Raw genomic sequence first — 27,756 nt, 5'->3', positions numbered from 1 at the left:
AGGCTCTCACATCGCCATAATCAGCCAAAATATACGCTGACACAGGACGTGGAGTGTTATCGATGTGGAAACCGAGGTCACTTTGGAAAAGACCCATATTGCCCGGCCAAAGGCAAAGTTTGCAGAAAGTGTGGAGGCAAGGACCACTTTGCAAAGAAGTGCAAAAGCAAGTCCAATGCAGACCAGAAGAGGAAGAATACAACTTCCAAAGGCAAAGCCTGGGGGAAAGGAAAGTATCCTGGAAAGAAAGATACCATTCACCAGATAGACGGCGACGATGATGATACCCAGGAGGAACAGAGTTGTTACCAATTTACGTTGAATGAAATACGTCATGAGAAGGTCCCAGTGATCGTTGGTGGAGTGACAGTGCAGGTTATTGTAGACTCAGGCAGTGACAGTAACGTGATTGATCGACATTTATGGGAGAAGTTGAAAAGGAAAAAGATCATCTGTACCTCAAAGAAGCGTTCCAAGAAACTGTATCCATACACAGCAACCAAGCCATTGCAGACCATTGGATGTTTTACTGCAACTGTTGAAGCTGGAGATAAGTACACCGAAGCAGAGTTTATTGTCATAGAAGAGAGGGGAGAACCATTGTTGAGTAGAAGCACAGCACAAGACCTGGCAATACTTCATATTGGAGCTTGTGTCAATTCAATATCATACGAGGATATGAAGCAAGAATTCCCCGCAGTCTTCCAAGGAGTAGGAAAGCTGAAAGGTCGACAATTGAAGATAGCGGTAGATGAAACGGTCAAACCCAAGGCACAACCAATGCGCCGAACTCCGTTTGGACTTCGTGGGAAAGTCGAAGCCAAAATTAAAGAATTGATCGAACAAGACATTATTGAACCGGTGGAACATTCGACACAATGGGTCAGTCCCGTAGTGATTGTGCCCAAACCAAAGGGTGACATAAGACTATGTGTTGACATGAGAATGGCCAATGAAGCTATAATTAGAGAACGACACCCTATACCAACGGTGGAGGAAATACTTCAAGAACTAACTACCAGTAAGATATTCTCAAAAATTGATCTGAAATGGGGCTATTATCAATTAGAGCTGGATCCAGGTTCCCGAGATGTAACTACATTTGTGACTCACTGTGGATTGTATCGTTACAAGAGACTATCATTTGGAATTAATGCAGCTTCGGAGATCTACCAGTATGAAATCCATCGAGTGATTCAAGGCATTCCTGGAGTTGCCAACATTTCTGATGACATCATAGTCCATGCACCAACGAAGGAAGAGCATGACAAACGGTTGAGGCGTGTACTATCTAGACTACAGGAGGCAGGCCTTACCGTGAATGGAAACAAGTGCCAGTTCGGTGTGTCAGAAATGGACTTCATGGGACACAGACTTACACGGAAAGGACTAAACCCTGCAGAGGGCAAGGTGAAAGCTATTGCACATGCACGTGCACCTCAGAACGCAACAGAGGTGAGGAGTTTCCTAGGATTGGTCAATTTTTGTGCAAAGTTCATTCCTAATTTCGCTACAGTGGCAGAACCACTAAGGAAACTAACCAGGAAAGGTGTACCATTTCATTTTGGATCTGAGCAGAAGAAAGCGTTTCACAGCGCTGAAGCAAAGCCTGACAGATGCAAAAACTCTTGGATATTACGATCCGGCGGCATCAACCAAAGTCATAGCGGATGCCAGCCCAGTTGGTTTAGGAGCCGTGTTGGTCCAGATGCATGATGGAGGACCAAGAATCATTGCCTATGCCAGCAGATCGTTATCTGATGTGGAAAGAAGATACTCTCAGACAGAGAAAGAAGCACTCGGACTTGTATGGGCCTGTGAGAGGTTCCATGCATATTTATACGGCATTGAATTTGAACTCATCACAGATCATAAGCCATTAGAGGTGATCTATGCACCTAGATCCAAACCATGTGCCAGAATAGAGAGATGGGTACTCAGACTACAACCCTACAAATATAAAGTAATCTACATAGCAGGGAAAGCAAACATTGCTGATCCGCTGTCCAGATTGGTGAAGAATGGATGTCCACAATCCAAGGCAGAATTGAGAACAGAAACAGAGAGCTTTGTACGCTTCGTAGCTATTCAGGCGACACCGAAAGCTGTGACTATGAAGGAAGTCGAGAGAGAATCCGAACGTGATCCAGAACTCATGGAAGTAAGAGAATGCATACAGAGTGGACAATGGGACAAGTGTACTCACAAGGCTTACATTCCCATTAGAGACGAACTTTGTTGCATCGGACAGTGTGTATTAAGAGGTTGCAGATTGGTGATTCCGCAAAGATTGAGACCGAAGATCGTATCCTTAGCACATGAAGGACACCTAGGCATTATTGGTACCAAGCAAAACCTCAGAACCAAGGTATGGTGGCCAAGTTGTGATAAAGACGCCGAGAAATTTGTTAAAACTTGTCACGGATGTCAAATCACAAGTAGGAGTAATCCGCCAGAACCGATCCGGAGTACGCAACTCCCGACAGGACCATGGATCGACGTAGCTGTTGATTTTCTTGGATCTTTACCGACGGGTGAATCAATTATGGTAGTGATAGATTACTACAGCAGATACTATGAGTACGTGGTGTTGAAGTCCACAACCACTGAAAAAACAATACAAGCGTTAGCAGAGATATTCGCAAGATATGGATTACCTGTTACATTATACTCTGACAATGATCCACAATTCATTTCAGAGACATTTGCAGAATACATGAGGACCACAGGTATCCACCATCATAAAGTAACTCCGAAATGACCGCAAGCCAACAGAGAAGTAGAGAGACAAAATCAGTCCATTGAAAAACGATTGAGAATTGCACACGCAGAAGGACAAAATTGGCGAGAAGCATTGCTATCTTATGTGGCTGTCTATCGAGCAACGCCTCATGCAACCACTGGAAAAATCCACACAAAAATGCCAGAAATAAAGGAAATCCGAGATGACCAGAAGATGAGGGACCACGATGCTGAAAAGAAAGGTGCAGCAAAGCTGTACACAGATTTGAAACGTGGAGCCAAGTACTCAGACATCATGCCAGGAGATAATGTTCTAGTGAGACATGAAACTGGTGGTAAGCTAGATACACCTTATTACCATCAACCCTATACTGTCGTATCCAGAAGTGGCAGTATGGTGACAGTCAAGTCTCCAACTGGAGTCCTGTATAAGAGAAATGTATCAGGTGTAAAAAGGTACCAGTCCAGAGATACATTGAGTGAAAAGGTTGAAAGGCCAATACGAGATGCTGAAACTGAGAGACCTGATGATGTTCCAGAGGCAGTTACCAGCGCTCCTGATGAAGTGACTAGAGCGCCAGAAACACTCGAAGCCGTGGCGAGCAGTATTTTCGACGCTGAGAATGAACAACCGAGAAGCGACGACAATATCGCAGGCAGGCCGAAACGAAACCGGAAAGTGCCCAAACGATACGAAGACTTTGTGCCATAGTTTAATAAGAACTTTGGGACAGTATTTAATCTTATATCATAAAGTGCATGTATGAATGCTGTAGGAAGTAAATTTTATGTAGTTGAGTTATAGTATTACCATTAGTTACGATGTTTGTATGTTTCCGAGGGATATTGATAAGTGAAGGTAAAGTTTATTTCTGATTAAAGGAGGGATGTCATGATAATGAATATGTATGAGATGTACCGGAAGTCACGTGGTATGAGAGAGATAAGAGCACAAGCAAGAGAACAAAGGAAACGGGAGAATAAAGACAACGGAGAAGTTTACCTGATAAACTTGTGTTTAATGTTTTATTAACTTCACATTTCGGGCCACAAATGTGACAATATCTTTTTTTTTAAACTTTTACAGTTCAAAAATATTAACAAAGGGAGAAAGACCAACATCATTGACTCTATGCTGAGAATGCTTGAACAATATTCCAGTAATTTAGAAGATTTGATAACAGAGCGAACTGAGGAGTTAGAAATAGAGAAACAGAAAACAGATAAACTTCTGACTCAGATGCTACCTCAGTGAGTATAGCCTTTGGTCATTCTTCTTTACAAATTGTTACATATTAGCCATAGATCTTAATGGAGCTTTCTGCGCTTATTTCATCCTACCCATTTTTCCTTTGAAAGTTCTTGAAATGGCTCAGAATTCAACTTTGCAATGTAGTGTGTGCATTTGATCCCTTGCTTGTTCTTCATTGACCAATCCCATAAATGTTTGCTTTTTTAGTTTACCTAGGTTAGGGAGGAAAGAGAATTAGCCAAGGTTGAAGTGAGAACTCCTGTTGGAGGGTGGATAAGTAGGATACCGTCAAAGCCCAAGAATGGTAGTTGTTCCCTCGTGCTTAATTAACTGCCCAACATTCACTGCAATGGCTCAATGTATGAGACAGTACTTAAAAAGAAACAGTAATTTAGTAACCATCTCGCTTTTATTCCGATATTGATTTATTAGATGATAAATGTAAAATTTTCGAGGCTTCATTGATAGACTTTCCCTAGTTTAGAAGATTTTTGGAAAAATTATTTTAAAACTTTAATTGCTCTATTTAGTTTTTCTCAAGAAGGGGAAATATTAGTGACTTCATCTCAGGAGCAAATTTTAGCTTTTACCTCATTGAGAGCTGGTCGGGAAATTCTGATAAAATGGTAAGACACTACCCCACCTACTCGTATTCAATGGTTACAGGAGGTCATGTCCTTCATAAGTTTAGAAAGTATTAGATACAATGTTAAAGATGTAAAAGTGAATTTTCCCAAGATGTGGGGCCCGTTCATGGTGTATGACCATAATTTACCGAATGAGGGTGTTTGCATGCTCTAGAGCATCGCTGTCTGGTTTACCAGTATCGTCTTTCGTTTACTAAGTATTTTAAATATGCAAGTAAACCTTGATGAGAGGGAGGGGTCTGATTAATAGGGTTTTTTTTAAATTTTGAGATATTTTGTAAAAGGGGTTTGATTGAGAGGAGTACATAAAATTTACACTATGAATAATTTAAGTATTATTTGAGAAGTACAAATTGTCTGTCTTTTTTGTATCTCAATCTATATATGGGATCAACACGTATTTTTTTTAAATTAAACTCAAAGATATTTTTTAAAGAAAAAGAAGCATGTGTAGGCCATTAGGCCCATCAAGCCTTTTCCACCATTCAATAAGATAATGGCTGATATGGCCATGGACGCATCTCCATCCACCTGCCTTTTCCTCATAACCCTTAATTTTCCTACTATGCCAAAATCTCTATCTGTGTTTTAAATATATTCACCAGATAGTGTATGGAAAAGGAATACTGGAGCAATACAGGATGCCGGTTGGAATGTGGAACTAATACCCACAGTTGGAAGAAGGTGGAAGCATCATTCTACAGCTGACTACTCTATCCCAGCGAAGATTGATATTCATTTTCAGTGCCTAAATTTGGATTGTATTTCACTGATAAACAGAAAAATCTGCCTAAGTCAAGCATATATCAATGCATTCTCTCCTGATGTCTGTGGATTTACATTTCCTGTGTGTAAATGAATTATAAATTACTTAGAATATTGCACGGACTCTTTTAAAAAAAATTCCATTGTAGTGTCTGCTTTTGATCCCTTGCTTCTTCTTCATTGAACGATCCTTTTGGTCAGCCTGAACAAAACTGAGGTCCTCCATCAGCCAGCTCCCCACCATCACTACCAGCCCCCCTACATCTCCATCGGGCACACAGAACTCAAAACAGTCAACCAGTTTACCTACCTCGGCTGCACTATTTCATCTGATGCAAGGATCGACAACGAGATAGACAACAGACTCGCCAAGGCAAATAGCGCCTTTGGAAGACTACACAAAAGAGTCTGGAAAAACAACCAACTGAAAAACCTCACAAAGATTAGCGTATACAGAGCCGTTGTCATACCCACACTCCTGTTCGGCTCCGAATCATGGGTCCTCTACTGGCATCATCTACGGCTCCTAGAACGCTTCCACCAGCGTTGTCTCCGCTCCATCCTCAACATTCATTGGAGCGACTTCATCCCTAACATCGAAGTACTCGAGATGGCAGAGGCCGACAGCATCGAATCCACGCTGCTGAAGATCTAACTGCGCTGGGTAGGTCACGTCTCCAGAATGGAGGACCATTGCCTTCCCAAGATCGTGTTATATGGCGAGCTCTCCACTGGCCACTGAGATAGAGGTGCACCAAAGAAGAGGTACAAGGACTGCCTAAAGAAATCTCTTGGTGCCTGCCACAATGACCACCGCCAATGGGCTGATATCGCCTCCAACCGTGCATCTTGGCTCCTCACAGTTCGGCGGGCAGCAACCTCCTTTGAAGAAGACCGCAGAGCCCACCTCACTGACAAAAGACAAAGGAGGAAAAACCCAACACCCAACCCCAACCCACCAATTTTCCCTTGCAACCGCTGCAACCGTGTCTGCCTGTCCCGCATCGGACTTGTCAGTCACCAACGAGCCTGCAGCAGACGTGGACATTACCCCTCCATAAATCTTCATCCGCAAAGCCAAGCCAAAGAAAGAAGAAAGAAGAATCCTATTGGGGTCTTGTTTGCTTATTAAGACCTGAAATAAATTTTATCAGAAGAAATCACCTTAATTTCTTTCTTCTTAAGCAAATATAAGAATTCCCTCGTGTGATTAAACCCCAGTAAATCCAGGTTCCCTATGTTGCAAGTCAATAAAAAGCCAACATCCTAGACTATTCAAGTTTATTATCTTCTGATTGTACATATACAACCAAATGAAACAGTGTTTCTTCAGACCATGGTGCCCTCACATACACACATAATACACAGCACATGATAATCACAGAGATACATAAAGATAAAATTTTAATTTAATATATATAAATATTTTTGAATGATTTACTTGCTACCAGAAATGTTCACAATTTTGCATTCTTGGAAACATTTAACAAGACAGTACTTTAATTTCAGATCAGTTTCAGAGTCCCTAAAGACTGGCTGTACTGTTGAGCCTGAATACTTCGACCAAGTGACCCTGTATTTCAGCGACATCGTCGGTTTCACGACGATATCTGCAATGAGTGAGCCCATCGAAGTGGTCGACCTACTGAATGACCTCTATACACTTTTTGATGCCGTATTAGAAAATCATGACGTCTATAAGGTAAGCAAATGAGAGCAGCAGTAATCAGTTATTATTTTATTTTATTATTTAGCTATATGCCTCAATGGATTCAACAATGCTGTCAGTTTGTCTGTTGACCACTGTGCAGTTTTACATCAATGAACAGGAATAGAGAGGTTTTCAAGATGAAGAGCATATGAATTGATGAAAAGATGAGGCTTTTGGTTAATCTGCCCTATCTCGAGCAAAATCTTCAGATCCAGTTCTCTGTTGCTTCATCAGAAGAGAAGACTCAACCCAATGTTGATTTGTCTGACAAGATTAGCAACATTGTAAAGGTTTTACCTCATTCACAATGGTCTCTGCTTTCTTAATGATTCATGGGTCTTGGCACGATTCATGGGTCTTGGCACAATTCATGGGTGTCCCTTTCTTTAGGTGTAATAAATATTTAGCATTTCTATAATTTTGACTTGACCATAGGATATAGGAGCAGAAGTAGGCCATTTGGCCCATTGAGTCTGACCCATTCTCCCACTCAGCCCCATTCCCCTGTCTTCATCCCATAACCTTTGATACCCTATCTATTCAGATACCTATCAATCTCTGTCTTAAATACACCCAACGACTTCTCCTCCACAGCTGCCCATGGTAATGTAATGACACTGAATTACCCCAGCTAACAAACAGATAAAGAAAATACTCACTCATTTCTTTCAGCAGACAATGGAGTCAACTTTCTTTATTCTCTGCAGACATAACATTGCATTCTTCAACTCCCAAACACTACCCAGCTAACCTCCTCCTCATTGGTTCACCACCACGTGGGTGATCCTGACGCTCTCCCTCTCCTCCCCCTGTGTCCGAGACTCATCACCCATAGACTCACGTTTAACACACCCACGTGACACTTCGGTTATATTATCAGCATTTGTGCACTAAATCTTAACATTGATTGCTCTCAATCTTATTGAATAAATCTAATCTAAGGAGGTCAAGCAAATGTAAATATGTTGTGAACTCCTCAATGAAAGAAATACAAAATAAGTTAAGAGCTCGCTACCTCTGATTTTCCCTTTCATATCAAAGGATATGAACTTGTTTAGAGCTAAACAATAAAATACTCAAAAGTGGTGGAGAATTTTGGCAGGTCACATAGCATCCATAGGAAGTAAAAAGCAATCAATGTTTTGGGCCTGAGCCCTTTGTCAGGAATCTGGAAAAAACAGGTGGATGCCTGAATAAAAAGGGGGAGGGAGAAGGGGGAGAGGAGGGAGGAAAAGAAAAGGGGCAGGACACAGGCTTATCATCTATCCATCTAGCCTCAAGACCATCTACTGTATCAAGCTCAGTAAAAGCATGTGGGTCATTTAGATGACCTTTCATTTTTCTGAAAGTATAAAGGCTCTTTATACTTTATTGGACAGTCCTCTCATCCCAGGGATCAGTCTAGTGAATATTCATTGCACTCTCCTTGCAAGTATTTTCTTCCTTTTAAAAGGAGATTAGATTTGTAGACAATGTTCCAAGAGCTTTCTTATTAGGGCTCTTTATAATTGTACTTATTACACCTCGAAATAGGTTTGTATATGGAGCATAATCAATGCCCTTTCCATTTGAATTCCTCTATTTCAATCTACTCTTAATTTCCAAGTGAAAGATGTGACTGCAGTTCCAATTAAGATTTCAGATTTATTGTTGGAGTACATACATCACATGCAACCCTGAGATTCCTTTTTCCTGCAGGTACGGGAGAATTACCACTAATTGGTAGAGCAAAAAATAAACTGTACATAGCATAAACAAAGAACTGTAAACAAACTGACTGTGGAATACAGAGAGAACATAAAGAAAAATCAATCAAGTGCACAAATAAGTGTCCTTAAATGAGTCTCTGATTTGATTTTATTGTTGAGAAGTCTGGTGGTGGAGGGATAGCAGCTATTCCTGAACTTGGTGGTGCGAGTCTTGTGGCACCTAGATCTCTTTCCTGATGGCAGCAGCGAGAACAGAGTGTGTGCTGGTGGTGAGGGACTTTGATGATTGCTGCTGCCCTCCAACAGCAGCGTTCCCGGAAGGTGTGCTCAATAGTGGGGAGGGTTTTGCCTGTTAAGTCCTGGGCTGTGTCCACTACCTTTTGAAGGGCTTTATGCTCAGGAGTATTGGTGTTTCCATACCAGACTGTGATGCAGCTGGTCAGCATACTTTCTACCACACCTTGGTAGAAATTTGCCAGGGTTTCTGGTGTCATACCAAACCTCCGCACACCCCTGAGGAAATAGAGGCACTGATGAACTTTCATCTAGATGCCATTGGTGTGTTGGGTCCAGGAAAGATCCTCCAAGATAGTGACTCCCAAGAATTTAACTCACCCTCTCCACTTCTGATCCCCCAATGATCACTGGATTGTAGACCTCTGTCTTTCCTGAAGTCAACAATCAGCTCCTTAGTTTTGGTGACATTGAGTGAAAGGTTGTTGTTGGTGCACCATTCAGCTAAGTTTTCAATCTCCATCCTGTACGCTGACTCATCCCCTTCCTTTATACAACCCACTACTGTAGTGTCGTCAGCAAATGTGTAGATGGTGTTATTGTCATACCGAGCCACACAGTCGTAGGTGTAAAGTGAGTAGAGCAAGAGGCTAAGAACACAACTCTGTGGTGCTCCGGTACTGATGGATATTGTGGAGAAGTTCTTACCAATCCTCACTGAGTGTGGACTGGAGGTGAGGAATCCATGATCCAATTACATAGTGGGGTGAAATTAACATTCCAAATCTCTGGTTTATTTTAGAGATCTGTTTTAGTGAATTAGTTTTGCATGTTCCCTTTGGTCTTGACACTCATGGTGACCAAAGCAATAACAATCTCTTATTGAATTTAAATGCATCACTATTTTTGTTCAGCATTTCTTCAACAAAGGGCCATCTGCATTTAACAATTAATTTGTAGTCACAGGAGCACTGCGTTCCTCCATCTGTTTGACTGCATAACATACACTCTTAAACAAGTTTCCTTTGCCATCAAAGAGATTTCTTTAAGATTTTCATGTTTGGTTCTCAATTTTATAAATGATGAAGTGTGAGCCTTCTCTATTTGAAATCTAGCTATTTTAAGTATGGAGGTTACTTTCTTGAAACACCACCTCTTAAAGATGTCCTTAATGGAGTAAAGGCTGATGCCTGTGAAGTATTTGGAGATTGACCAAATCTTTTACAACTTTGTTATTATTTCCTGTTCTGTAAAGACCGGGATAAAAAGATTTCAGAGATAAATTTAGAAAATTCTAAATTATTTGTGCTTGAACCACAGGTAGAAACAATCGGGGATGCTTACATGGTTGTTTCTGGCCTACCAAAGCGAAATGGGAACCGGCATGCCGCTGAGATTGCAAATATGTCTCTGGATATCTTGAGCTCAGTGGGCACCTTTAAGATGAGACATATGCCGGATGTGCCAGTCAGAATAAGGATAGGGTTGCATTCAGGTAAAAGCCACCTACGATAAGGGAACGTGGCGAGTGGGAAAGGCATGAAGTAAACTTTGCATGATATTAGTGCATATGTCACAAATCTAGTTTTGGAAACAGGAGGAAAGAGTTCATGTGGTTTGGAACATAACTATACCAAAAAATATTAAAAATATGGCAAGATTAACTGTATAAGAGGAAGGATTAGCATTTTGGGATGAATTTTTGGGAATAACTTTGCAATACTCCATTTCCTGCCTGGACGATCTCTAAACATATAGATATGGGGTGGTTAAGCCACACGCGGTTCTTTGGCATGAATGTGCAGCTCGCGGAAGTATTTTGGCTGTGTAGTGTTAGTGGATATGGTTTGCGATCGTGTGATTGTGGTGCTTTTGGATGTGTGGTGGGCAGTGAAATGAGCAGAGTGTAAGTGTATCCAGCCTGCCCATACAAACTCCTGACATCTTGGCCACCCGCCCATCCTAGGTCATGACACCCTTGCTTCCCACCCATCTGAACTCTCGACTCCCTGGCCACCTGCCCATCCAAGCTCCTGATGCCTCAACCACCCTCCCATCTGAGCTCGGCCATTGCCTCTCACCTAAGCCCCGGCCTCCCCCACCCCCACCTGAACTCCAAACACCCCAACCGCCCTCCCATCTGAGCTCCCAATGCCTTGACTGCCCATCCATCTGAACTCCTGATGCCCTGGCTGCCCACCCAACCAAGCTTCCAAAGCCCCATCCTCTAGCCCATCCAGGCTCCCAACACCCTGACCTCAGATTTTTATCTAGGCCCCGGACTTCTGCGCATTTGAGCCTCTGATGCCCAGCTGCCTGCCCAACCGAGCTTCCAATGCCCCATCCTCGCAACCATAGGAGCTCTCAAACCCTTGATCGCCTCTCTCACTTTGGCCCCAGCCACCCACTTGTTCAAACTCCCGACACCCTGACCACAGACTCTCGCTTAGGACCCGGCCTCTCCCCCATCTGAGCACTCAACACCCCAACCACTGTCTCTTGCCTAGGCCTTGGTCGCCTGCCTATCCGAGGACCAGCACCCGAATGCCATCTCTTGCCTAGGCCCCGGCCGCCCTCCCATCTGGCCTCCCTATGGCCCGAACTACATATGTACTTACTACGGTGAAAACTAGAATGCGTGTAATAGTTGACCCCTAAATTTTACCCTAAAAATTAGTCCACAAAATTCTACTATTGCATACATATATACGGTATGTGTATGTTTTAATAATTGAAATCAATACAAAGTAGCAGTTTAAAAACCAAATACATGAATAAATGTTATTATGTAAATGTATTTCTTGATAGCATTTATCTACAATTTTTTTGTAATAAAATGTGCATATAAGAGTAAAAAAGAGTATGTAATATTTTTTCATGTCTTGTGCCTCTCAAACATCTGAACTTTATCATATGTGGCTCTTACGTTAAGCAAGTTTAGCCACCCCTGATAGACATCATGATGTCTATATTTTTTTGTATGTCTACTGCTAGTGACGCTCTAGGACTTGCACAATTGTCCCTGGTGTGCAAAATAATCAGAAATGAAAACATAAAATTAGAAGTAAAGAAACAATTGCATTTTTAGAATTGTTCTCAAGTCCCATTCAGGGAACTCCAACAACCATCTTGGGCACAGTTATCTCCCAAGTGTGACAACATTAGCTGGGTCACCATGGATACCTTCCCTGCACGACAAGTGTGGGACAATATTTTACAAGTAAATCTGTAAGGTGTCCTAGTGGGCTGAATGACCTCCCATTATGTCATAAGAGAATGTGTGCAGGTTAAACTTTGGTGGAAAAAGCATACAGCATTCTCGCTGTATATAGATAGGGGCAGAAAATATGAGAGTTGGAAATTTATGTGGCAACTCTACAAATTCCAGGTCAGGCCACAATGTCCATATGTCGTTCTGGTAACTTCACTATCTTTAAGATTGGTGCAGGGTGTAGAGCTCGTCGAAAGAACCAAAGACTTGTTGATCCAAACCAAGGCTTTTATTAGCAAAAGACAGGAGCTCTTCACAGGTGGCCGACCAGTCCGGAATGATCCAACCTGGCTAGGGACACAACCCTTTAAGGCCCAGACAGTAGGCGTGGCTAAGCTCTCAGCCAATCGCTGTAAGCACAGTCATTACACTCTGGATACTGGAACTATATACATTGGTGATAGGTCTGTACTATCACAGGGTGGGACTGGAGAGAGAGCAGATGAGATTTTAGGTATTAGAAGCAATCTGGAGATGATTTAAGGTACATGCTGATAGCTCCTCCACCACCCTGTCACAGCCCCACCAGACTTTAGTCATGGGAAGAGACTGAATAGACTGTGCTTATTTATACTGGAGTGAAGCTGGTTGAGGGATGAGCTGCTCGAGGGATACATTATTCTGAGAGGCATAGATAGGATAGATAGTCAAAATCTTTTTCCTTTAATAGGAGAATCAAAAACTAGAGAGTATATTTAAAGTAAGAGAAAGGGTTTTTAAAGGAGATTTAAAGGGTAATATTTTTGCATGAAGATTGATTAATATCTGGAATGTGCTGCCAGGGGAGCTGGTAGAATCAGATACAGTTAGTATATTTAAAAGGCATTTAGATAACCCCAACCAACCAATTTTCCCTTGCAACCGCTGCAACCATGTCTGCCTGTCCCGCATCGGACTTGTCAGCCACAAACGAGCCTGCAGCTGACGTGGACATTACCCCTCCATAAATCTTCGTCCGCGAAGCCAAGCCAAAGAAAGAGATAACTTAAATAGGCAATACAATGCAGGCAAATAAGATTAGTATAGAGGGGCAAAAAAGATTAGCATGGACATGGTAAGCTGAAGTGCCCACTTCCATGTCTCTACTGCATGTGACTGAAATCGGGTATGATACAGTAGCCACTGGTGTGGAATATATTGTATCTATAACTGCAGGAAAGAAAAGAAGGAAAATAATTAAATGATCACAGGCTCTCTACCTCCCAGTCCTTCCCCAAATCCCTGCTGATCCATAGCTGTACAAAAACATAAGACTAACTAACTGCATCTGATCCTACTCTGACAGGATATTTATAGTCTGTCTCTTGTAAAAATAGAACTGGGGGGAAAATTCAGGGAACTGACCTTCACATTTTCCTCAGAGATTTGAAAATAATGCTATATGTGGATGAGTCAATCTTGATGTGATCTGTAAAAGCGTCAGGGTGTACAAGTAAGATAAAAGAGTGCAAAATCATCTTTAGAAAATTTTTTTTTTTAACTGTATAGATTTCATAACTGGAGTAGTTCTAAATTGTCTGGGAAGACATATTAAAGTAATGCTTTGCAGCTGCTTTGAACCAATTTGTGCAATGCCCCCAACATTGAAAGACATGAGGCCTGAGGCACAATGTCAGACACAGCAGGGCTTGCACACTTTGGGTGAAGTTTTCCATCACCAAACTGATGGAGAGGGGATTGAGGAATGGGAGGATTGAGACTCAAGCTGAGGAGTGTGGAAAAGGATGATGTATCTTGTGCATTGAGCAGAATGGATTGATCAGATGGGAGTCAAACTAATTGGGCTAGAGTCCAGAAGTAGAGATGGTGCCCTGAAGGGCCGTCAGGATGAGGGATAAGGAAGTGGTGGGTGCATGGAATGAGCCTGCTGCCAACAGTGGTGGAGACAGGTACAGTAAGATATTTTAGAGACTATTAAATAGGTGCATTAAAACAGAGAAAAATGGAGGGTTCTGGAGTAGGGAAATTCTTGGCAGTTGTTAGAGTAGGTTATTAGGTAGATTTCTATATTCATAATGCAAAATAATCTAAATGAAGGATTTAGTTGCAAGAAAAATGCCTCAGACTCCATAGAAACGTAAGATGGGCTTCTCCTCGCTAACACTGGAGCAACGTCAACCTGCCAGTTAAGAACAGCTTTGGTGTGACTGTCCTGCACCATTATGGTTGTTTAATGTACAAAACAATTTTGGGCACTTTGCAGTCCGTCTACTGGTCTCTACCAATGTGAATGGCCAACCCGCCCAACCAGGTATTATTAGTAGCGTTAGTACCTGTGGGTGTGTCAGTCTGATAGTTTTAATATTAGTGCAGTTATATTTCACAGGGCAACCGGTGGGGGTGTCAGCACGCGGCCGGCAGGGCTATCACAGTATGGCCAGCGGGCTGGTGGAGCTCACAGCGTGCAGCCGGTGGGGCTGTACTTTAAATCATTTCAAGATTGCTTTTAATACCTAATACAATGTAAATACTATGTAAATAGTTGTTGTACTCTATTCTTTAGGGAATAATGACAAGCTGATCTGTGAGTTTGTCCTAAGTCTGAACAGTCTGAAGCCCACTGCGGTAGATTTTCCCAGTCTTTTTATACATTGAGCATTTAGGGCTTTATTCCCGCTATGATTTCACTGCCCTGAGAGTATGTAATACATCACTTGGGACATCACCACCAGAGGTTGAGCCCCCCTCAGCTCCACGATATCCACATGAACCAGTAATTCATGGTCCAGTGTGAGCAGCTCACCCAGTGCTACAACACGGGTCATTTACTCACCTATTTAGTAGGTTGCCAGTGTGAAAGGAAATTTTGATTTCTCCTGAGACAATTCATCTCAGCCAAGCAGGTATTTACTGGGAATATGATCTTTAGTTATGGTCTGCCTTAGGTGGAGGAGAGGTTGAGTGGAAAGAGCAAGATGGGGAAGTGATTTAGCCAGAATTCTTACTCTTGATTGCCATTAGCAACCCCAACTGAAAAATGTATGTGCCTGGAAATTAGATTAAGATTCAGATATACTATGAAACTGCATGATTAACCAGTTTGCAATAAATATAGCCTACTTGATTAGAAAGAGAGGGAGAGCTGCTATAATCTTGAGGAATATCCAATAATACAATATATATTTTATGCTATAACCTTGAGGAAGGCCTCAGGCCTGAAACGTCGGTAATATATCTTTACCTCCTATGGACACTGTGAGACTGGCTGGGTTCCTCTGCATTTCTGTGTTTTGCTATAATCTTGTTACTATTCTAGAGCATAAATCCAAGGGAGAATATTGGAAGAAGAAGCAATATAATCTAGGGATTTTGTTTCTCTCCTTTTACCATTTATACATTGCAACTTCCAAAACTGAACTTTATCTTCACTATTTCTAAGGAAACTATAACAATATATTACTGTTGTAGGACCATCAGTCGCAGGTGTGGTGGGTCTGACCATGCCCCGCTATTGTCTTTTCGGAGATACAGTTACTACAGCTTCACGCATGGAATCTACAGGGCAGCGTGAGTGACCAGCTTCAGATAACTGATTACGTGGCAAAAAGTTGCTGATTTCCTATGTACTTTAGAATTTGTTCAAGAATAAACTACTATAGAAATGATTAAAGATGGAATGTGCTTTGACTTTCAGGTTTGCAATGGTTTATCAAGTTTCAGGAAGGAAAGGTGAAGGGAAAATGTTGAGATGGTCAGAAGGTCCCATCTGACGCTCTGGGCTTTGCGGTTGTTGATGGCTGTCAATTTTAATTTAACTGTCACCCTTGAGGTCCTACCTTCATCATCTATGAAGGGAATAATCCTCACACCTCTCCATGCCAACTGTTATCAAGGGACGACTGCTGGGTAGAGGGTACTAAATGAAAATGAAATTGGTTGTGAAGCTTTGCCTGTTTGTACATCCTCGTAATGGTATCTGGTTCACACGAACAAAAATTCCTTTGTAAGATAGTCTAAAACCATAATAGGAGAGAAATAAAAATTGGAAAAATATATGGTCTTGCCTTCTGCTTTTTGCTTGGGATATCAAATATTGTTCCAGCTGCAAGGGGGGTCTTAGAGGGATAAGAGTGGTAATGATGTAAGTTAAGTGAAAGGATACTACAGCTAACTGCGATGTCTCAAAAACACATTGGACCACTTTGATTTTTTTACAGCCTATCGCATTCACGTCAATAATACGACTGTTAAAATTCTTATAAGTCTAAACGAGGGCTATAAAGTGGAGTTGAGGGAGAAGATCGATTTGAAGGTATGCACTAACTTCCTTCCTCTGCTTCTGTAACTTACCCTCATTTTATATTCATTGAAAATATAACTGAGTTTTATTTATGTAAGTGTTATTCTCCTTTTCCAAAAGGGCACAGGCTTTGATGAGACTTACTGGTTGGTGGGAAAAATTGGTTTCACCAAGCCTTTACCAAAACCCCCAGAACTGAAGCCTGGGTAAGTAATGATGTCAAATCTTTATGACAGTAGCTTAACATCTAAAATAATTTAAGCAATAGTGAGGTTCTGATTGTCATTCTACTAGCATAATGTTGCCAAAGGACATTAAGATTTGTGGTTATTATTTAAAAAGGGAGTAAGGGATTTACTGATTAATTAAAGATTTGGTATCAGTAGTGAGAAAATAATGGGAATAAAATCTGAAGGTTCACTTAACTCATTTAGAAGCATAGTGACAGATAGTCAACGTAGATTTGTTAAGGAAAGTCACGTCTGATTCAAGGGCAGTTCTTTTCCACTTTTATCAGACTTTTGAATGGACCTTAAGAAAGATGATCTCACAAACTGTACCTCATGGCAACCGTAGCTCTATTTTAACTGTACTTCTACCAGTAACCTTATACTCTTATCTTTGCTAAAATATGGGTTGACCTGTCTGGGTAGCATACAAAACAATTTTTTACCACTGTATCTCTCTGCACATGACAATAACAATTCAATTTAGTTCAGTTTTGAAGGAGAGTTGATGAGGACAGTCTATGTGATACTCTGCAGCTATTTTAGCAAAGAACTTGACAAAATCACATATAATCAGGACTGGGTCCATTGTTGTTTGTCATCTATATTAATGATCTAGATAATAATGTGGTAAATTGGATCAGCAAGTTTGCAAATGAAACAAAGTTTGGAGGTGTCATGGAAGGAAGGCTTTCAGAGGGATTTGGACCAGCTGGAAAAAAATGGACTGCATAAATAGCAGAAGAAATTTAATGCAGACAAGTGTGAGGCATTGCATTTTGGACGGACAATACAAGATAGGAGATACACAGTAAATGGTAGGGCACTGCGGAGTGAGATAAAATAGCGATCTAGGAATGCAGATACATAATTCCTTGAAAGTGGCAGCTAGATAAGGTTGTAAAGAGAGCTTTTGGCACACTGGCCTTCATAATATCAAAGAATTGAGTATAGGAGGTAAGATGTTCTGGTAAAACAGTATAAGACATTAGTGAGGCCAAATTTGGAGTATTGTGTGCGGTTTTGGTCACTTAACTACAGGAAAGATATCAATAAGATTGAAAGAGTGCAGAGAAGATTTACTAGGACTTTGCAAGGACTGGGTGCAGTTCAGTGAGAATAATAATAATTTGGTACAGACAAGAAAGGCCAAAGGGTCTGTTTTCTTTGCTGTAATGTTTTATGGTTCTATGACAGGCTGTTTTGGAAAAATATCTAACAGGATGCAAAGGAGAGCAGTGAGTCGAATCCAAAATTTGTTCATGGATGGTGTTTAAAGTCTGGTGGGCTGTTTGAATTGAATCATAGTGCTGACTCAGTTACTTTTTGTAGTGTATATAACTTAAGTATGTGAGCAATTGGATATATTCTGATGATATAAAAATTGATAGTGAAGACTCTTCTGTTCAAAATGGACGTGGCGGGCCAATTGGTGGTCGCGGCGGGCCAATTGGTGGTCGCGGCGGGCCAATTGGTGGTCGCGGCGGGCCAATTGGTGGTCGCGGCGGGCCAATTGGTGGTCGCGGCGGGCCAATTGGTGGTCGCGGCGGGCCAATTGGTGGTCGCGGCGGGCCAATTGGTGGTCGCGGCGGGCCAATTGGTGGTCGCGGCGGGCCAATTGGTGGTCGCGGCGGGCCAATTGGTGGACGCGGCGGGCCAATTGGTGGACGCGGCGGGCCAATTGGTGGACGCGGCGGGCCAATTGGTGGACGCGGCGGGCCAATTGGTGGACGCGGCGGGCCAATTGGTGGACGCGGCGGGCCAATTGGTGGACGCGGCGGGCCAATTGGTGGACGCGGCGGGCCAATTGGTGGACGCGGCGGGCCAATTGGTGGACGCGGCGGGCCAATTGGTGGACGCGGCGGGCCAATTGGTGGACGCGGCGGGCCAATTGGTGGACGCGGCGGGCCAATTGGTGGACGCGGCGGGCCAATTGGTGGACGCGGCGGGCCAATTGGTGGACGCGGCGGGCCAATTGGTGGACGCGGCGGGCCAATTGGTGGACGCGGCGGGCCAATTGGTGGACGCGGCGGGCCAATTGGTGGACGCGGCGGGCCAATTGGTGGACGCGGCGGGCCAATTGGTGGACGCGGCGGGCCAATTGGTGGACGCGGCGGGCCAATTGGTGGACGCGGCGGGCCAATTGGTGGACGCGGCGGGCCAATTGGTGGACGCGGCGGGCCAATTGGTGGACGCGGCGGGCCAATTGGTGGACGCGGCGGGCCAATTGGTGGACGCGGCGGGCCAATTGGTGGACGCGGCGGGCCAATTGGTGGACGCGGCGGGCCAATTGGTGGACGCGGCGGGCCAATTGGTGGACGCGGCGGGCCAATTGGTGGACGCGGCGGGCCAATTGGTGGACGCGGCGGGCCAATTGGTGGACGCGGCGGGCCAATTGGTGGACGCGGCGGGCCAATTGGTGGACGCGGCGGGCCAATTGGTGGACGCGGCGGGCCAATTGGTGGACGCGGCGGGCCAATTGGTGGACGCGGCGGGCCAATTGGTGGACGCGGCGGGCCAATTGGTGGACGCGGCGGGCCAATTGGTGGACGCGGCGGGCCAATTGGTCTCCTTTGCTGCAAATTTGCAGATTTTGAATTGTTATGATTCCATGATTTTAAGATCACCAACTCAACTACAAATGGTTGTATTTAGGCAAAGCACTCATGGTTTGCAGATGGAAGAAATGGCAAGATACAAAAAAATGAAAGCTTTAAAACAGCAAAAGGAGAATGTGCAGGTATTTTTTCCCCCTACAAATGTGTAAGCCTCCATGTTTTGTATATTTTTTACTGTAGAAATTTTAAGTCATGATAAAAGTACCATCCTGCCCATTTTATTTGTTTATATATGTTTAAACTTATTATGAACAATGGGGAGATTTTGGCAATGAGGAGGTTATGGTGTGGAAGAATTCAGATTCCACCATTATTAATTTGTGCCATGGGCTTTTAAAAAATTCTTCTAATGCATTTTTGGGATGTTTGCATCAGTGCTTGATAAGGATCAATTTAAAAACCTGAGTAGGGATATCCAGTTTGGGCTCTATAATAATACATTTCTTGAGAACGGAGGTCTAAGCAGGAATTGTGGAGAAGGGAGATTTTAAAAAATGTAGATGCTGCAAATCTGAAATGAAAACAGAAAATGCTGGAAATAGTCAATCAGCATCTGTGGAAAGTGAATGGAATTAACAGGTTGTAGATTCTCTTAAGAACTGCCAATCAGATGACTTCACTTGTATCTTATTCCCATGACAACCCTGACCTCATCCTATTGGACACATTCTCTTTGTCCTATGCATCCTTCCCCCACCCTCTCTGCATCTTCAAACCAACTTGTTTTCTCCTTGCCTAGTTCTGCTGAAGGGGTCTCTGACCGATGTTAACTCTGTTTCTCTTTCCTTGGATGCTGCCTGGCCTATTGAGAGTTGCCAGAAGTTCCTCTTTTTATTATGTTAAAGGGTGTCATTAACTGTTTGAGGGAGGAAACAGGGCACTTGAGGCTCTGATTGGCTGCATGACATCTATCTTCTGAAATAAATCCTCATCATATATACCCTACATCCATAAGAGACAAAAGGTCCATTTTCAGATTCAGATTTATTGTCCAAGTACCTACATGACATCATATACAACCCTGAGATTCTTTTTCTGCAGGCTAGACAGAATTAACATTTATTGGTATTGTGAAAAAACTGTACATTACACATGTAAACAAATCAAGAAATGTAAACAAGCTGTGCAATACAGAGGGAATTTTAAAAAATCTATAAAGTGCAAAAGTAAGAGTCCTTAAATGAGTCTCTGATTGTGTTTGTAGTTGTGGAGTCTGATGGAGGAAGGGTCGCAACTGTTCCTGAACCTGGTGGTGTGAGTCTTGTGGCACCTAGACCTCTTTCCTGATGGTAACAGTGAGAACAGAGCGTGTGCTGGGTGGTGTGGGTCTTTGATAATGGCTGCTGCTCTCTGACGGCAGCGCTCGCCATAGATATTCTTGATGGTGGGGAGGGTTTGACTGTGATGTCCTGGGCTGTGTCCACTGCCTTTTGGATGGTTTTACGCTCAGGTATATTGGTGTCCCCATACCAGACTATGATGAAGCTGGTCAGCACACTTTCCACCACACATCTGTAGAAATTTGCCAGGATTTCTGTTGTCATACCAAACCTCCACAAACTCCTATGTACTTTCTTCATGATGCCATTTCACTCCCATGGCTGGTTATCCTTTAGTCCATGAAATGTGGTTTGCTGGTAGCATTTTGTCTTTGATTAAGAATGTTTCAAATCCTACTTGGAAAGCAATTTCAGCTGTTACTTTGAAGCAGTTATTCATGTTACTGCTGTTTATGTAACCTTTCTGTATACAAATTATTTGGCAAGTTTTGTATATGATAACCAGTGAATATCGTAAAGCCTCCTGTCGTCATTAAGAAAATTGCTTGTGTCTTTTGATCATGTGAATTGGAAATTGGAAGACAGTAAATATTTAGCGGAATAGAAAAATGCAAAAAATTAGAAACTTGTTTAAACTAGCAGTAGTGGCCTCTCGGTTTAACTCCTTTTGTCCTTTCTTGCAGTAGTGAGGATTTGAAGGACAAACGCAACGAGATATAGAGCAGCTCAGCTCCCATAGGAGAACAGTGAAAGCTTCACAGATGGAAACCTTAATCCTCATCCTCTTATTGTGAGCCCGTCAGCTGACTAAGAAGGACATTGCAAAAGGTTATTCTTAATGGCAGATTAGCGAAAGTAGCATATGTTATTGGGCCCCAGATTTTCAAGGGCCCGCGTTAATGTATTATGAATTATGAGAAACTTCTCATTTTCATCTTTGTACTCAAGCACAATGGAAAGTTGTCATATTTGCCCACAAACTTGTTTTAAAATGGTGGACAACTTCCTCTGATTGGTGTTGGTGTGTGTAATTAAGATTGCAGTCGTAAATTGAAGGAAGCTGGTGTACATTGAATAAAACTATAGTTAGCAATTTAGATTAATGTTATAATTTAATATGACTTAATATTAAACATTGTGAAATATATTATTCAGGCATCTATGGTTTGGAATGAAACCAGTTTCATTCTCTTTTCTGAATATTTCCCTTTGCCGTTCTTGTCTACCGTATAAAGTGTTGTAACAGTCTGTGAAAGTAATTCAAATAATGATGAAAAATAATACTTGAACTTTTTATGCTTTATCTCACGATATCTTTGAAATGAAAGAAACCAAATGGAGTTTAAAGCCAAAACCAGACTAGAAGGGGCAATGGTTCTAAACTGATTTTGTCTTTAACCATTACCTTCATCCACTTCACAGCATTTGTAACATAATCCAAATGTTAATTTGTGAAACGTCCTTCAAAAAAATGCCTCTCATGGGGTAGAATTAATTTAATACAGTTGGAAGGCTATAGTTTCAATTGAGAATTGGATGACATTTTATTTTCTCTAACTTAAATAATTTAATAGATATTCTCCTCAAATTCTTTTTAAAATTTGCAGCTAATTTTAGTTATGTTTACTGTAAAAGCTGAAAACATTGCTCCAGGTGTATGTGAATAAATGTGACAATGTGGCATAAGACATTTGATCATGTGTGTGTACAGACTGAATGCAGTTCTAATTATCAACGTAACCTGCCTCAGCATCTAATTCCAACTTCCGATGGCAAACAACTCTCTTGTGTGCTCTGATTATGCACTCCTTCCCTTGGAAAGCAGTTGAGAGGCCACAGAGCTGCAGAGCCCACACAAACCTCCCCTGCCAATTTGCAGCCATGTTCTCATATGTAAGCATCATTGTCTCAGGAAAAGCTCAGGTACCTAAAATAAGAACAGAAACACAGTTTTTGAGTCGCAGATGTTGTAATGCCCTCTTTGTAAAATCTTTTGCAATAAGTGCCTTGAACAACACAATAACCAGTCAATACAGCATGCTTGTTATGCGTTACGTCAGGTACAGACCGCGTTCGAGGCTGATGTTCACATTGCCATAGTTACGGTTCAACGACAAAGTGAAGGTCCTTGCCACTGCAGTCTCTGTGCACTCAGTCCTTGGCAGAGCGGCTCATTTCGAATGCCATTCAAGTGACTCCTGTACACAGGTGATCACACCTGATCCTCTTCAGTGAGGCAGCAGGCTAAAGTTTGTAGGTTCTTTGAGCTGGAAGAAAAATTGCAAATGAGCTATAATGCATTTCCAGCACAACACGGCTGTTTAATGACTCCCTGGCACATCTGTCATGTTAAAGATTATATGGGTCTCTTTCAAAGGTCACCAGGGGTAAGTTGAATACTCTTGTCAAATGTCTACAGCTACACTGTGGAAAGTACACTGACTGGTTGCATCACAGTCAGGTTGGGTAACTAGAGTGCCCAGGATTGCAGAAGGCTGCAAAAAGTGGCAAATCTAGCCAAGTCCATCACAGGTTCCAACCTCCCATTTATTCATGATTCAGTTTTTTATCACACTGTAATAAAATAGTGTCGTATTACAGGAAATTGCTTTTGGCTGCAGTAAGGCAGATATTCGCCATCGGCAGAAATTGCCTGAAGCGCCTCTTACAGTCAAAGAAAGAGAAGCAAAAGGGAGTCTCCCTCGGTGTCAATGAGTATCCGAAGATTTTCCTCCACCACTCCCACATCCTCTGCAGCCACACAGAGTCCAGTCCAAACCATTGGCAGCCCGAGCTCCAGAACTGAACCTCCGACATAATCAGGAACCCTTCAGCTCCTTCAGCACCCCCTTCAGCCAGCTTCAGGCCAGTCTCCAGCTGAAGTCCCCCAACCGCAGTCTCCAGAAGCCCACAGCCTCCATGAGTTCCTCGCCTGGAGTCACCAGAAGACATCTCTGTGAGACTCTGCCTCAAGAAAGGCGCCCCATCACCCTGGTCACAACCTCTTCTCACTGCGACACCCAAGCAGAGGAACGGAAGCCTGAAGACCAGCACCTCTAGGTTCAAGAACCATTTTTATCCAACAGCCATGTGGGTCTTGTCCTCCCAGAACTGCCATAACTATAAATAGTCCAGGACCACCAAAATATACGTTTTCACTATTGAAACTTCACTTTTGTCTTGCACTAACTGCAACATTTAAAATGTAAATATCTATCCTTTTATGTTTATCATCAGCTTTCTGACTTGGCACATTGCAGTACACTAATGTTGAACTGAAGCAAGTAAGAATATCGGTGTACCTGTACATTGACACTAAAGTCTCATTCCTCTTTTCTCCTTAAATCAACATCGCTCAGGGTGCTGTGTGCAAATTAGCTGCTGTAAATCCTGCTTTACAGCAGTATATTTACTTCAAATTTTATTTTATGGGCTGTGAATTTCTTAAGAATGGGACATCTAAATGTTCTGAGACAGTGTAAAAACTCATCTCTCTCTTCACTTTTGATTCTCCTCAACTATTTTGTGCTATAATCCATAATGAACCTTGACTCAGCACTTATCCACTTAATCCAGAGTTTCACGTCTATTTTCTTTATCTCACAGTTCGAAGGTAAAGGTTCCATTGACAAATGTGTATCTTTTGCCACATCTTAATGAAAAGCACAAAACAAAAATGTCCCAAGACTTTCTAATAATGCATAATCCTTCCAAAACATGTGACCTGCAGATATGGTAAAAGAAAGGTTGTGACCTGGAAGCTTTTCAAATCATGATTGAGCTATTTGTAAGATCACTTAATTTTACTCGTGACTAATTTTCAGTCAAGTTTTATGTTAATTAAAGTCTGAATTTCATTGATTTATGTTTAAAATTGTTCATGTGTTTGTAACCTAAATTGTGTGTGACATGTACTAAATAAAACTTAACAGTGAATTTTGAATTAAGTTCACAATTTAAGGATTTTGCTTCGGCTAAACAACTCTTACTACAGTATTGAGCTTTCCTCCTTCATACAAACACTTGGAAGTCCTTTTTATCACTCTTGCGCTGCCGGTTCCAAAGTGAACTGCGTGTCTCAAATATCCGCTCGAGCTGTCAAACGCAGAAGGGTTTGTTCTGCCACTGGACTTCATGTGGAGTCAAGCAGAGGAGCCCAATATTTCTGTAATTCCTAAGCATTAACCTTGGAAATTATTTCTCAGATTCCTATAGCCTAACTTCACACTGATTTCAGCAAGAACTTGAAACCACTGTAAGAATTAGGGGGCAGAGGAGAATTGTTTATGTTTTTTTTAAATGGCTGAACTTAACTTTTCTGTTTTTTTAAAGATTTATTTAAATTTTTACAAAATACAAGTATGTAAAATGCAAAATAAAATCTAAAACTACTCCATACTACCCCCCACTCCTCCCCCCTCCCAACCACCCCACCCCTTACAACCTTCCCCCCCTTGGAGCTTATTAAAAAAAACATACATAAAATCATAACAGGTTGTTGTGTGGTATGTCAACTATTTACAACTTTAAACACAAATAAAATTTTTACTTAACATCTCGACCCATACGTTCCAGATATAAAGTCCACATTTTAACAAAAAAAGTATAGTTATTTTGCAAACTATACGTTATCTTCTCTAAATACAAACATGATTGAATTTATTTATGCCATCTTTGTATCCTCAATTCAACATCATTTTTCCAAGTTAAAGCAATACATTTTCTAGCCACTGGCAATCCTAATCATATAAATGCAATTTGAGGTTTTTCAAATCACAAATTAGCCATAATATTCTTCATATAACCCAATAAACACACCCATTGATCCACATATAAATCTATTTGGAATAAGTCCCACAAAAATCTAATTACTTTTTCCCAAAAGGGCTTAACCTTTGTACATTCCCACATTGAATGTACCTGTCTGGTTCCCACATTGAAAACACAAATCTGACTCACTAAAACCATCTCTTTTCAATTTTTCAGGAGTTAAATATAACTGATGCAAAAAGTTATAATTAACTAAACTATAACGTACATTAATTAATTTTGTGACACTATCCAAACACATATCAGACCATTCTTCCACAGATATAGGAATAAATAAATCCTCCCATTTTATCTCTTGTTCTAAATATATCTATCTTCTTCATATTTTCCAGTAATAACAGATACATTTCTGAAACAAACCCTTTTTTCCCCTAATCAGCAATTAATTTCTCAAATTTTGTTTAACCCAGTAGTATTAAATCTTGACCAAAACATTTTAATATCAAATCATGTACTTGATAATAAGCAAATAAAATGTTTTATAATATGCCAAACTTCTCTCTAAGTCTATTAAATGAAAGAAATGAACCTACTTCAAAACAATCTTCCACTAATATCAATCCTTTTGAATCCCAATCCCTCAAATAAGGATTACACATAGAAAATGGAATTAACTGATTCTGATATAACGGGGTTTTAGCTGAAATCACCTCTTTCAATCCTATAAGTTGATTCCTCTTATACCATATCCCCATCAAATGTTTCAATACAGGGAATTTATATAGTTGAAAAAGCAAAGGATTCCATTTATATTTAATGTATTGATCTTTCCTGTATCTGATCCATCTCCACTTTCACCACATTGGAGGCTGGTCAATATCAAAAAGTCTATTAATAAACTTTAATTGTGCTGCTTGATAATAATTTTGAAAATGTGGTAGCTGAAGACCTCCCAAGTCATATCTCCATGTCAATTTTTGCTTAGATACTCTGGATAACTTGCCTTTCCATAAAAACAAATAAACAACTTTATTTAATTCCTTAAAAAACTTTCCCAGTATAGCACTCGGAATAGATTGAAACAAATATTGAATACTAGGATAATATATTCATTTTAATACAATTTACCCATCCAATCAATATTAATGGTAGATCCTTCCATCTATTTAAATCAAACTTAATCTTATTTAATAATGGAACATAATTTAAACTATACAAATTTTGGTAGTCCTTATCCACAATTACACCCAGATACTTAATTATATTTGACCATTTAAACTTTGTAAGTTCCTTACAATCTGAATAATCTCCATCTGATATTGGTAATATCTCACTTTTATCCCACTTTAGTTTATAACCTGACATTACTCCACATTGTTTCAACAAATCCTGTAGTGGTTCTAAAGAATTCTTAGGTTTAGACAAACATATCAACACATCATCAGCAAATAAATTGATTTTGTACTCATGTCCGCCAATTGTAATTCCTTTAATATTCAATTATTGCCTAATAGCTTGGGCCAATGGTTCTATAACTAATGCAAATAAGGCTGGCGACAACAGGCAGCCCTGTCGAGTTGATCTGAACAAATTAAATACCCACAAAACCTGTCCATTCGTCACCACCCGAGCAGAAAGATTAGTATATAATGCCTTAACCCAACCAATAAAGAGTGGTCCAAATTTAAATCTTTCTCACACTTTAAATAAAAATTTCCACTCTACACCATCGAAGTCCTTTTCCACGTCCAGCGTTAGTATCATTGGTTGGTCGAGTTGCTGTCTTGAAGCATTAATTATAGTCATTAATTATAGTAATTAATTTAGTAATATTATCCACTGAATATCTATTTTTAATAAATCCTGCTTGATCCACATGTACTAATTTTGGCAAAAAAATTAGCCAATCGGTTTGCCAAAACTTTGGCTACAATTTTACAGTCTACATTCAATAAAGATTAGGTCTATACGATGCAACTTTTAATGGATCTCTATCTTGAAATCACTGAAAGAATTGGGAGGCAAGGGAGAATTGTTTATGTTTTTTATGGTTAAACTTTACTTTCCTTATTTCTGTTCACTTTTTTTAATTACTTGTTTCAATGTTAATACTTTTTAAACATAAATGAACGTCAAAGACCTATTGAAAATTAACTTAAAGCTTTTGCATCCTGTAGAACTGATGGGAGAGCTTTGCTGAATGTTAATAATTCCAAGGTCAGGGGCTTAGTCAGTATCAGGGTGGAAACCCTGCCATTGGTTGCCTGGATGCTAACGGCCAGTGAGATTG

The 27,756-nt window shown here is 41.1% G+C and overlaps 1 protein-coding gene and 1 long non-coding RNA gene across 9 annotated transcripts in view; one reads left to right on the top strand and one right to left on the bottom strand.

Annotated features, from left to right (window-relative positions):
• Nucleotides 1–22,757, top strand: part of LOC138740327 (retinal guanylyl cyclase 2-like) — a 60,820-nt gene extending 38,063 nt beyond the window's left edge. For 3 of the 5 annotated variants that reach the window (XM_069892827.1, XM_069892826.1, XM_069892828.1), the window contains exons 13-20: nucleotides 3,830–3,993; nucleotides 6,916–7,108; nucleotides 10,381–10,555; nucleotides 15,740–15,838; nucleotides 16,489–16,583; nucleotides 16,692–16,777; nucleotides 19,454–19,538; nucleotides 20,621–21,361. In XM_069892827.1, the coding sequence (XP_069748928.1) occupies nucleotides 3,830–3,993; nucleotides 6,916–7,108; nucleotides 10,381–10,555; nucleotides 15,740–15,838; nucleotides 16,489–16,583; nucleotides 16,692–16,777; nucleotides 19,454–19,538; nucleotides 20,621–20,674 (951 nt within the window). In that variant the 3' untranslated portion in view covers nucleotides 20,675–21,361. The other 2 variants (XM_069892829.1, XR_011342826.1) reach the window with 2 other exon arrangements.
• Nucleotides 20,460–27,756, bottom strand: part of LOC138740334 (uncharacterized) — a 257,122-nt gene continuing 249,825 nt past the window's right edge. For all 4 annotated transcript variants that reach the window (XR_011342833.1, XR_011342835.1, XR_011342834.1 and 1 more), the window contains 2 exons: nucleotides 22,765–22,963; nucleotides 20,460–22,623 (listed from right to left, as the gene is read on the bottom strand). This is a non-coding gene — a long non-coding RNA (uncharacterized lncRNA). The remainder of the gene's footprint in view (nucleotides 22,624–22,764; nucleotides 22,964–27,756) is intronic.

Source organism: Narcine bancroftii, chromosome 8 (assembly GCF_036971445.1).
Source record: "Narcine bancroftii isolate sNarBan1 chromosome 8, sNarBan1.hap1, whole genome shotgun sequence".
Taxonomy (NCBI): domain Eukaryota; kingdom Metazoa; phylum Chordata; class Chondrichthyes; order Torpediniformes; family Narcinidae; genus Narcine; species Narcine bancroftii.
Note: the sequence above shows the minus strand (reverse complement) of the source record. Positions and strands in the feature narration are given on the sequence as shown.